Here is a 12132-nt window from a genome sequence, read left to right as displayed (position 1 = left end):
TACCATTAGATAATTAATCTCAACTGGAATTATCTCTATTGACTACATGCGGTCAAAGGATAATATAGCGGATCCGCTAACCAAAGGGTTAAGTAAAGAGCAGTTTGAGAAGTTGTCAAAGGAAATGGGTCTAAAGTCCATTAGAGGAAAGGTTTTATAGCGGACACCCAACCTAGCTGACTGGAGATCCCAAGATCTAGGTTTAATGGGACAACCAAGTTATAGAACCGAATTAAATCACTGTGGGGGAAAAAAAATCCCTGGACCACTCCTTGATGAAACAGTGATAAACGGACTGTTTTAATGATATGTGAAATCACCAATGTGAGAGAGAAGTGGGCCGCTTTAGAGGAGAATTTCTATGGACTTAATTTTTCAGAAACTCTCGCAAAACCAGGACGGTGTTCCATGGCAAAAATGAACACAACTATGAGAACCGGCTCTCTCGTATCTTTAGGTTTTGCCTTTGTTTCGGTTTGAATTTTCAAGTTCTTACACTGGTGAAATTCAGTTAATTTTATAGCATTCTATTTGTCCGAATAGCTATTTGAATTATTGTTCAATTTTTTGTGACTTATTACGGCTAATTATAATTTTGATTACAAGGGTTTCCTTTGATAAGGCTTTCGTCGACATGCCAGTATTGGAAGCCTAACCTCGTCTTTCTCTCTCTCTCTCTCTTTCTCCCTCTCCGGCTCCTTGCTCATCTGACGCCGCACTCAGCATGTTCCCGATCAAGAAATTGTTAGGTGAGTGAGGCGTGAGGTGTGAGATGAGCAAGGAGAGGAAGAAGGAGAGAGAGACAAGGTCAGGCTTCCAATGCTGGCATGTTGTCGATCTAGAAAGATTGGCCAATGAAAAATCACAACCCTAATAAATGGATATGAAGAGGAAATAATTAAAAAGGTGTGGATAAAGTCTCACTAACAATAATTGAATTACGAACCTTTTTGTTACCAATTTTTAGAAGCTCCAACTTTCTTAGGGTTATTCTACAGAGAGCTTCAAGATCTTGAGTGCTCCAAACGTGAAAATTGCAACTTCACCTTTGTATAAGATTGGTCGCTTTCATCGAACTTGCACCATTAGATCCATCGATTTATACATATTCAAAGGTACCTAGTTCTTCCTATTCCTATCACCTGGAAACCTTCTCCATGGCAGAAGCATCCACATTTTTCGCTACACCAAGGTACCTTCACCTTGTTTGATATTTTTCTTAAAGCATACCTAAATACTAGTGAAATTTCATTGAAAATTTTATCAGGATGTTCCACAGAAATTATCAATAAATGACCGTTGATACTTCGAAAGAAAATTTCTGTCGATATATATCTACTATAGTGTTATCTGCACTACTTGTACAAGATATAAATCAGAGAAAATTCATAGTACTAGCCATGAGAAAGAGTGAAAGAGGCGCGGGATTTTGGATGGGATGATGGTGCAATGAAAGGTTAAGTTGCTCAAGCTTTGAATTCAGATAATATTAGAAAAACGGACAACAAAGCATAAGGTTAGGGTAAGGCATAAAAAAAAAATTCCCCACTTGAAGAAAATCATTGACTGAAAATATAAAAGGAACATAGCAGAAGAAAGCGAATGTGGGAAAAAGTTTTGTCTGAGATTAGTAGAAGAAAAAAAAAGAATATTTAAAGGGAATAGTCATTGGAAGGAAAGAGAAAATAGAAGAGATGCAATTTGAAGAGAGAGGAACTGTGGGCATTGAATGTAGGAATTACTTCATATTTAATGCGTTCGATTGAATAAAATAATTATCACAAAGAATGTAGTAGGTAGTTTTGATAGTGGAAGAGTATGAAATGGCGTCACGGAAAGGGTTATGGTAAAGAGTAGGTATTCAATGATTTTTTTTTATATTGAAAACGGGTAAGGAATGTGCTATGATACTGAAAAGATATGATGTTAATATGTACTCATATTTTTTGAGTAAAAGGCAAAATAGTAATATTATTAGGAGGATTAAAAAGTAAAGAAATTTGATAAAACATTTTGGGAGTGGTCCTAACTTTATATATAAAATACAATTTTATAAAAAATTATGTCCAGAATACAGTCATGGTTGTGATACATGCGAATCCATGTGCCGCCAATCAAGTTGCTGTTTCTTCGTGCCATTTATCGAGGCATTTTACAAGCCAGAAAGTCTGCTGGCTTGATTGTATTTCATTGATAAGGATCATAATAAAATATTTAGTCACTGTTACAGATTTGACTAATGTTAAACGAATAGACTAATTAATTCAGTGGCCCTTTTCTCTTGGACATTTCTGACTGTTAAGCCGGCCAATGCTTCAAATCTCTTAATATTATAGGGGAATTTTGCTTATTGTCTCAAGCACTTTGTTTGTTCCCACCAGCGAAATTAAAACCAAAAAGAAAAGCAAAGCGTATCCGAATGACTATATAGATCAAGCACAAACCAATAACTTCTCTTCACATTTATGTACAACTTGTTCTCATCAAACTTCCACTAAATATTTAGACAGAAAAAAAAGAATTCAAAGGCATACATACACAGTTCAGTACTCTTGTCATCTGGAACCCCTTTTCCATGGCAGAAGTATCCACATTTCTCGATACGAGGAGGTATCTTCATCTTCAAGTTTTTCCCTTATCAAGAATTGGCAATGGGTTCTGGCATGTCTTGAAACCTCATACTTGGTGATCCTAGTTTCATAACATAGATAAAGAACTAACGTGGAAGTTACAGAGATGCGACCATCCATGGTGTCATGTTAGAAACTGCCAGCTGGTAGCTTCTTTCATTAGTCTTTGACATATATATCTAAGAGAGATTTCTGACTCTTCTCAAAGGCATGCTGTGGTAACGGGAGCAAACAAAGGAATCGGGTTAGAGATTTGCAGGCAGTTGGCCTCAAAAGGGGTGACGGTGGTCTTAACTTCAAGAGACGAGAAGAGGGGTCTCGAAGCTGTTTGCAAACTGAAAAAAGAAGGCTCTGCCGCTCCCTCCGGTGAAGTAATTTTTCATCAGCTTGATGTTACCGACTCCACAAGCATAGATTCACTGGTTGAGTTTGTCAGTACCCGGTTCGGAAAGCTGGACATTCTGGTACATAAGGGGGTTCCAATTTCCCATTAATTATGTACTTCATATCCTTTCTTGTGTTTTTCAAGATCCGTCTCGTCAACAGGAAATTGTAACTTCTCTGTATCACCACCAGCTGACCCCAAATAACAAGCATTAGCAAGTGATTAAACTCCGGGATCGTTCCATTCTTTCCCCCAAATTTGGCGTGATTCCTTATCGAAACTCATTTTCTGATGCCTCTCTTATGTCACTAATAGAAGATGGAAAACTATTGCAGGTGAACAATGCTGGGATTGGAGGAATCATTATAGATTTTCAAGCCCTTACAAGTGCTGTTGAGCGTGTTGGTGGTTGGGTAAGTCTTCATCCTATCTGGGACGGCTTTTTACTTGGCAAGAAAGGCCAATGAAAAAAAGAGACAAATCGAGTTTGTATGATACAGAATAATGACTTATGGCTTGAGAATCGGATGATACCTCAAAGTCCTATTCTTGATAGAGCTGGAAAACCGTTTGTCCTGTTGATTTAGCCAACTGATGAAGAGGAGTGGAAAACGATGTCTACCCAGACCTACAAATTGGCCGTAGAATGCCTCGAAACAAACTACTTTGGCGCAAAAAGAGTGACCGAAGCTCTCCTTCCCCTGCTTCAACAGTCGAGTTCTGCAAGGATCGTCAATATCTCTTCAGACTTGGGACTTTTGCAGGTAACTGTAGTAATTTCTGGACTTTCCAAGTTATATTCAGAAGTAAAACATGCTTGAACTTTGGCTTTCCAATTTAACATACTCATGATTCGACTTATCTTTTGGATTTTGGACATTGAACTGCTTTTCCTCGTATCTGGAAATCGAGATAACTTGATGAACTGTTCCTAGACTGTCATTTTCCTAAACCTTTCTTGATCAGAAGCACATCATGAAATGGCTATTCAAAATCTCTTATTTCTACCAATATGGATTGGTTCAAGTGGTTTGGCGCTCGTTTCATTTATCTTGTGTCCGAGTCTTATAAATGAGAAAATCCATACTAAGAGAGGTTTATCCCTGAGTGGGCTAACCCGACTTGAACTGGATTAGTCATGGCCCGATATGCTTTCAGATACCGGGGTACACACCGGAAAAAAAAAGTCTCATCTTTAAGAAGTTTCCGTAGTTTTCTCTGTTATTGCATTCTCAAAAAAACTAACATTTGGAAACTGGAAAGATAATTAGACAATGTAATCCAATAACGTTATAGGAACTTACTTCTGCTTCATTGAGAAAAATGAAAAAAGGGATTTCAAACAGGTTTTCCAACATGGAAACGTGAACCTGGAACACTGTTCCTCAGTCCGAGCTGTGTATCACTACATTTCCCCTGACTTTTTCCTAAAACTTCTGCTATCAACCTTGTCAATTTTCAGAATATTCCTGGAGAATCAATCAGCTATGCCCTGGGAGACATCGAGAACCTCACAGGAAATCGGATAGAGGAGATCCTGAAGAAATTCCTGGAAGATTTCCAGCAGGGTCAATTAGCAGCCAAAGGCTGGCCCGAGACTATCTCCGCATACAAGCTGTCCAAAGTAGCTCTGAATGCTTACACAAGGCTCCTAGCAAAAGAGTTCCCAACCTTCATTGTGAACAGTGTTTGCCCGGGCTTTGTCAAGACCGATATAACCAGCAACAATGGACTTTTAAGCGCTCCTGAAGGAGCAGAGGGCCCTGTTCACCTGGCTCTTCTCCCAGAAACGGGGTCCTCTGGCCTCTGCTTCTTCAGGAAAGAAGTCTGTTCTTTCTGAGAAACAAAGCTTGTCTGATTGAATATCTGGCAATAAGACCAAATATCATGTGCCAAAGAGGAATGGATTATGACAACAATCCGTTGATATTGATGTAATATACGTGCAACCTGTTCTGTGCACTTTCACAAACTTTCAGAAAGATCTTTGTCAGGCTTTAGTATCATCAGATTCACATGATTTTCGATAATCGTTAGCTGGATGCGTTCAAGTCATGGTTCGGGGATGTGAAAAGAACGAGGTTTGGGTAGCTTAACACCCTGTCAAGGAAATCTTAAGGGACGGGCTCTCCTCTCGCTTGCTGCTTTGAAGTTGTAACTTAATGGTACAAAATGTTTTGAAGTTGTAACTTAATGGTACAAAATGTTTTACGTAAGTTACATGATAGTGCAAAATTTACAGATTTTGTAAAGGAAGGCTTGACGGCGTCAATGGCGAGATGACGATTTGTACTATACTGAAACAACTTTGAAACATTTTGTACCATCAAGTAGCAAAAAAAACTTTTTGTACGATATTGAAATATTTATAAAACTTTTTGGACCACCAGTGCAATTTACCTTATTTATAAATATAGCTTACCTTCTCAACAGTGTGAAAAAGGGCTCCAACTTCACGCCAGAAAATGGCCTGCGAATGTGCTGGGCGATCTCAAAACGTGGAGTGACTGCAAAGAGGAAGAACAAACCAGTCAAAAGCCACACATTTTTTCACTCTCATTATCTGGAATCTGTGTCGATGAGGCCTGTCCTGAAACCTCGTAGTCAGTTAACACGGACAAACATTCAACATACAACATAAGAGGCTTGTGAACGTCTTCGATAATATGCTGAATAATGCCGGTTTGTGGATTGTTTCATTGGTATGTGGCTATTAAATAACAGAGGCTTCTTTCTCTTCTTTAATGCATGCGGTGGTGACGGGATCAAACAAAGGGATTGGATTCGAGATCTGCAGGCAGTTGGCTTCGAAGGGTGACAGTGTTGCGTCTGATGTACGATAGTAGAAGACAATATGAACGAAAAAAAGTGACACACGGAATTGATTACCCAGTTCGTCAGTAATTCTGACTACGTCTGGGGGCGCCGCCAAGCCAGGTATATCCACTATTTTTTTTAGTTAGGGTTACAAGAGATATAAACAGCTGTTTTAAAGGGAACAAACCCTAATTACATCCCCAATGGGCCGAATCTCGTCCCGGATTCACAGTACTTCAGGCTCCATAACTCAACAATCTCCCACTTGGAGACTGAACACGAATGTAATTATCTCTTCATCTTCATAGTCAACAAATAACCCATAAAATGACGGCGGCACCAATCCTTGAACTCTTCAAGTTCCAAGGCCAGTTGAAGCCATGCATAGCTTCAACTTCTCTAAGGTCACAACCTTAGTTAACATGTCAGCAGGATTCTCGCTTCCACGAATCTTCATCAGTTGCAAAGTCTTCTTTTCCAAGATATGTCGAATGTAATGATACTTCAACTCAATGTGCTTCGTTCTCGAATGAAAAGCTGGATTCTTCGCTAAGAAAATAGCGCTCTGACTATCGCTGTAAAGAATACTGTTCTTCTGCTCTTTCCTCAGTTCACACAAGAAATTCTGCAACCATATCATTTCTTTACTAGCCTCTGTCACTGCTATATGCTCCGCTTCTGTAGTAGACAAAGCCATTGTCTTCTGCAACTTAGAAGCCCAAGAAACTGATGTACCACCGAAAGTAAACACGTATCCGGTTGTACTCTTCCTTTTATCAAGATCACCTGCCAAGTCAGCATCAACATAACCATTCAAAATCATATTCTTGCCTTCGAAACATAGAGCCCTCTCTGTGGTACCTCGCAAGTATCTGAAGATCCACTTTATTGCTTCCCAATGCTGCTTACCTGGATTACTCATATATCTGCTCACAACTCCCACTGCATGCGCAATATCTGGTCTAGTACACACCATAGCATACATAATACTTCCAACTGCTGAAGCGTAGGGAACTTTCTCCATATGAGCACGCTCTGAATCACTTTTAGGTGAATCCTTTATTGATAATTTAAAATGGCTACCCATAGGAGTACTCACTGGCTTTGCTGTATCCATACGGAATCTCTTCAAAACTTTTTCAATGTATTCAGCCTGTGAAAGGAACAGCTTTCCTGCCACTTTATCTCGATTAATCCTCATACCTAGGATCTGTTTAGCCTCTCCAAGATCCTTCATCTCAAACTGTTTGGACAATTGCTTCTTCAACTTATACACCTCTTGAGCACAAGAGCCTGCTATCAACATATCATCAACATATAATAGCAAAATAATAAAGCTATTGTCAAACCTCTTGAAGTAGCAACAATGATCAGTATTGCATCTGACAAACTCGATCTCATGCATGAACCCATCAAACTTCATATACCACTGTCTCGGGGCTTGTTTCAATCCATACAAGCTTTTCTGTAGCTTGCACACAAGCTCACTGCTACCTTCGGACAAGTATCCTTCTGGTTGCTTCATATATATGTCTTCGTTAAGATCACCATGAAGAAAGGCTGTTTTTACATCCATCTGCTCTAACAATAAATTCTCTGCAGCAACTATGCTCAAAACTAATCTGATAGTAGTTAGCTTCACAACAGGAGATAATATGTCTGTATAATCAATACCTTGTTTCTGCTGAAAACCCTTCACAACCAACCTTGCCTTGTAACGCTTGCTTCCATCCGCTTCTTCTTTAATTCTGTAAACCCACTTGTTATGCAATGCTTTATTACCCTTTGGAAGCTCAACTAGTTCCCAAGTGCTATTGGACATCAAAGAATTCATTTCATCTTCCATTGCAAGCTCCCACTTGCTCGAGTGCTCGCTCTGCATAGCCTCAGCATAACATTCTGGCTCACCACTATCAGTCAACAGAAGATAGTGTAAAGAGGGCGAGTACCTTTCCGGTGCGTGATGTTGTCTTTCTGATCTCCTCAACGGAACTACCGGTGTACTTGGTTCTGCCTCAACAACCTCCTGGTCATTCTGAATTTTGCTAACACGTGAGTTTGGAATATCCAATTCAATAAACTGAGGGCTTTTAACCTGAGTACCTGCACTATCAATGTCTGGTGCACCCGACCTATCTTTGTACAGAACATGCTCATTAAATATGACATCTCGACTTCGAATTATTTTCCGATTCTGATCATCCCAAAATCTATAACCAAATTCATCACCGCCATATCCAATAAAAGTACACTTCACAGATTTTGCATCCAGTTAACTTCTAGAAGTAGCATCAACATGAACATACGAAACACAACCAAAAACTTTGAGAAATGATAGGTTTACCTCTTTACCACTCCAAACCTCCTCTGGTATGTCGTTGTCCAAAGGAACTGATGGTCCTCTGTTAATTAAGAAAGCAGCAGTGTTAACTGCATCTGCCCAAAATGTCTTCGGTAACCCACACTTCAATCGCATGCACCTAGCACGTTCATTCAAGGTTCTGTTCATTCGTTCTGCAACCCCGTTCTGCTGAGGGGTTCCTCTGACAGTTTTCTCCATGCGAATGCCATTCACAGCACAGTACTCTTTGAACTCATCGAGCTCATATTCTCCACCATTATTAGATCTCAAACACTTCACCTTCAGGCCTGTTTCATTTTCTACCAGAGCTTTCCACTTTCTGAAAGCATCAAAAGTGTCAGATTTACGTTTAAGAAAATAAACCCATACCTTTCTCGTGGAGTCGTCAATGAAGGTCATGTAATATGATGCGCCACCAAGAGATGTGACCGGTGCTGGTCCCCATAAGTCACTATGTACCAGCTCCAATTTCTGCTCCTTCAAGGTTCTACCAGCCTTCGAAAAACTGACTCTTTTCTGCTTCCCGAATACACAATCCTCGCATAATCCAAGCTCAACTGTTTTTAGACCTGGTAGTTTGCCCTTTGAACATAACTGTTTCATCCCCTTCTCACTCATGTGGCCAAGCCTGCAATGCCACAAATCTGCATCGCTGTTTGCACTAGCGAGTGCAATGTTATCATGGTTGTTCACGGTCATGTACAGTGTACCCTCCTTCTTGCCTCGAGCCACCACCATGGCCCCTTTGATTATTTTCCAGGAACTAGAGCCAAAGGACAGGTCATAACCCTCGTCATCCAGCTGTCCTACAGAAATCAAATTCCTCTTCAAACCAGGAATGTGCCTCACACCACGCAACTGCCATACGAGTCCATTCGGTGTTTTAATCCGAACATCTCCCTTCCCTGCGATCTCCAAAGGCTCATCATCAGCAAGATAAACCTTACCAAAATTACCAGAAATATAATTCTCCATAATATCGGCATTAGGGCAAGAATGAAACGATGCTCCAGAATCCAAAACCCACGATTCCAACGGACTGCTGACACTCAAGATCAGTGCGTCACTAATCTCCTTTGTTGCCACGTTTGCTGAGTTGTCGTCTTTCCTTTCCTTTCTCGGTGCCTTACACTGATTCTTGTAATGACCACGTTTCTTACAATTCCAGCACTCAATTGAACTTTTGTCTTGTCCTGACTTAGATTTACTTCTCGACTTCGATCTGCCTCGATGCGAATTCCCTGATTCTGATCTGCCTCTATTTTTTGTACTCAAAGCTGATCCCGAAGCTTTCCCTGATTCTTTTCTGCGAATTTCTTCACTAATTATCAGATCTCGAACTTCATCAAACTTTAATTTCGCCTTCCCCGCTGAAGCACTAACAGCTGTGACCGTTTCGCTCCAACTTTCTGGTAGAGACGACAATAAAATTAGGGCTCTTACTTCATCATCAAAATCGATAGCAACTGAGGTCAATTGAGCCGTTATCAAATTGAACTCATTCAGATGTTCGGCAACAGCAGTACTCTCCGACATCTTTAGGTTAAACAGCCGCCGCATCAGATGAACCTTGTTCGCCGCTGATGGCTTTTCGTACATATCGGCTAAAACCTTCAGTATACCTTTGGTGGTTTTCTCCTTCGCTGTATGAAACGCCACGTTCCGCGACAGCGACAGACGAATCACACTCATCGCCTTCCTATCCAACACCTTCCATTCCGCTTCTGTCATCCCGATCGACTTATCCTCTAGAGGTTGCCACAAATCTTTACCGTAAAGATAATCTTCGATCTGCATCCTCCAAAACCCGTAATCCGATCCATCGAACTTTTCGATCATCAATTTTCCTCCGTCCATCGTAGATTGCTCCGATTCAAACCCGATCTCTGATACCAATTGTTGCGTCTGATGTGCGATAGTAGAAGACAATATGAACGAAAAAAAGTGACACACGGAATTGATTACCCAGTTCGTCAGTAATTCTGACTACGTCTGGGGGTGCCGCCAAGCCAGGTATATCCACTATTTTTTTTAGTTAGGGTTACAAGAGATATAAACAGCTGTTTTAAAGGGAACAAACCCTAATTACATCCCCAATGGGCCGATCTCGTCCCGGATTCACAGTACTTCAGGCTCCATAACTCAACAGACAGTGGTCTTAACTTCAAGGGACGAGAAGAGGGGTCTCGAAGCTCTCAGGAAGCTGAAGGAAGAGAGCTGTCCTGCTCTATTGGGTGAAATAGTTTTTCACTGGCTTGATGTTACTGACTCTGCAAGCATTGACTCCCTGGTTGAGCTCATCAGAAATCGGATTGGAAAGCTGGACATCCTGGTACACTATAACATGTTCTTCGTAGCCTTTCGAGATTTGTCTCGTCAATGGTAAAAAATTACTTCTTTTACCTGCCACCACCTGATCCCAAATGACAAGCATAAGTTTGAAAAGAGTTTGAGGCTCAATTGCTTAGAAAGAAGAAAAGAGTTCCGGGATCCTTCCATTCTTTCCCCATATGTGGCATGATTCCTTATCTGAACTTATTTTTGATAACCTTCTCTAATGACCAAAAGAAGATGACAACTACTGCAGGTGAACAATGCCGGGGTCGGTGGAATTGTTTATGATTTTCATGATTTCGCAGATGCTATTGAGCGTGCTGGTGGTTGGGTAAGTCTTCATACTATCCTGGACGGCTAAACAAAAGTAGTTTTTTGACTCTGAAACACCCAAGGCTGGACAGTCAAATGATACCTCCAAATCCTAGCTAGGAGTTTTCTTTAACCGAACTGGAAATTTGTTATACTTTGGATGTAGCCAACTGATGAAGCGGAGTGGAGAAAGATGGCAGCCCAGAATTACGAATTAGCCATAGAATGCCTCACAACAAACTACTATGGTGCGAAAAGAGTGAACAAAGCTCTCCTTCCCCTGCTTCAGCAGTCAAGTTCTGCAAGGATTGTCAATGTCTCTTCATATCTAGGACTCTTGCAGGTAGACTAGTAATATCCAAGTTATATTATTTCGTAAAACATTCTTGAACTTTGGGTTTCAAATTCTTGTGTGCTCATGATTTAATTTATCTTTCGGATTTTGGACCTTGTACTGCTTCCTGTCATAGTCGAGAATTGAGAGAACTCTATGAATTATTCCATCCTACTCCTTTTCTATGTGGAAACACATGAACAGCAAATTCAAAGTTTCCCATCATTGAAGAAGTTGATTTTACTTTTGCATTGTTGCACTCTCAAGTAAATGAAAAACTGGACAGTACATGAATTATAAACTAATTCGATAACGTTTGAATAAACGCTTAGACTTGCTTCTTGGGAAAACAAGAAAAGAAGTTCCAAACAATTTTCCAACATGGAAAGGTGAGCCAGGAGTAATCTTCCTCAATCGGAGCTGTGGATCACTACTTTTCCCAGCTTTTCGCTAAAACTTCTTTCACTGTCTTGTCAATTATCAGCATATTCCCAGGAAACCAATCAGAGATGAGCTGGGAGACATTGAGAACCTCACAAAAGGTCGAATAGAGGAGATCCTGAAGTATTTCCTAGAAGATTTCCGGCAGGGTCAACTAGAAGCCAAAGGCTGGCCTGAGAACATCTCTGCATACAAGATGTCAAAAGCAGCACTGATTGCTTACACCAGGCTCCTAGCGAAGGAGCTCCCGTCATTCCTTGTGAACAGCGTTTGCCTAGGCTTTGTCAAGACCGTTATAAACGGCAACAATGGAGTCCTAAGCGCTCAAGAGGGAGCAGAGAGCCCTGTCTACCTGGCTCTTCTTCCAGAAACTTGTCCTTCTGGCCTTTTATTCTCCAAGAAAGAAGTCTGTTCTTTCTGAGAAACAAAGCTTGTTAAATATCATAATCATCTATTGACAGTGATAAATAAACAATAAAAAGCAAACTCTGATCGATTTCACAAACTCCATTAATGT

The 12132-nt window shown here is 40.5% G+C and overlaps 2 protein-coding genes across 3 annotated transcripts; both read left to right on the top strand.

The window, feature by feature from the left end:
* The first annotated feature begins 2443 nt into the window (after positions 1-2443).
* On the top strand, positions 2444-5018 carry LOC116197138 ((+)-neomenthol dehydrogenase-like). 2 transcript variants are annotated; one of them, XM_031527187.1, is made up of 5 exons: positions 2444-2610; positions 2839-3001; positions 3351-3428; positions 3603-3779; positions 4478-5018. In XM_031527187.1, the coding sequence occupies exons 1-5, from the start codon at positions 2576-2578 to the stop codon at positions 4853-4855; spliced, it is 831 nt and encodes a 276-aa protein (XP_031383047.1). In that variant the 5' UTR covers positions 2444-2575; the 3' UTR covers positions 4856-5018. The 2 variants fall into 2 exon arrangements, with proteins under 2 accessions (XP_031383047.1, XP_031383037.1); XM_031527177.1 differs by having other exon boundaries at positions 2447-2610; positions 2839-3094.
* Positions 5019-5759: 741 nt separating this feature from the next.
* On the top strand, positions 5760-12053 carry LOC116206595 ((+)-neomenthol dehydrogenase-like). The gene is made up of 5 exons (XM_031539369.1): positions 5760-5835; positions 10348-10526; positions 10782-10859; positions 11007-11183; positions 11659-12053. The coding sequence occupies exons 1-5, from the start codon at positions 5760-5762 to the stop codon at positions 12034-12036; spliced, it is 888 nt and encodes a 295-aa protein (XP_031395229.1). The 3' UTR covers positions 12037-12053.
* The last annotated feature ends 79 nt before the right edge of the window (positions 12054-12132 follow it).

This window comes from Punica granatum, chromosome 1 (assembly GCF_007655135.1).
Source record: "Punica granatum isolate Tunisia-2019 chromosome 1, ASM765513v2, whole genome shotgun sequence".
Classification (NCBI taxonomy): domain Eukaryota; kingdom Viridiplantae; phylum Streptophyta; class Magnoliopsida; order Myrtales; family Lythraceae; genus Punica; species Punica granatum.
The sequence above is the reverse complement of the archived record's forward strand: the minus strand, read 5'-3'. Positions and strand labels throughout refer to the sequence as shown.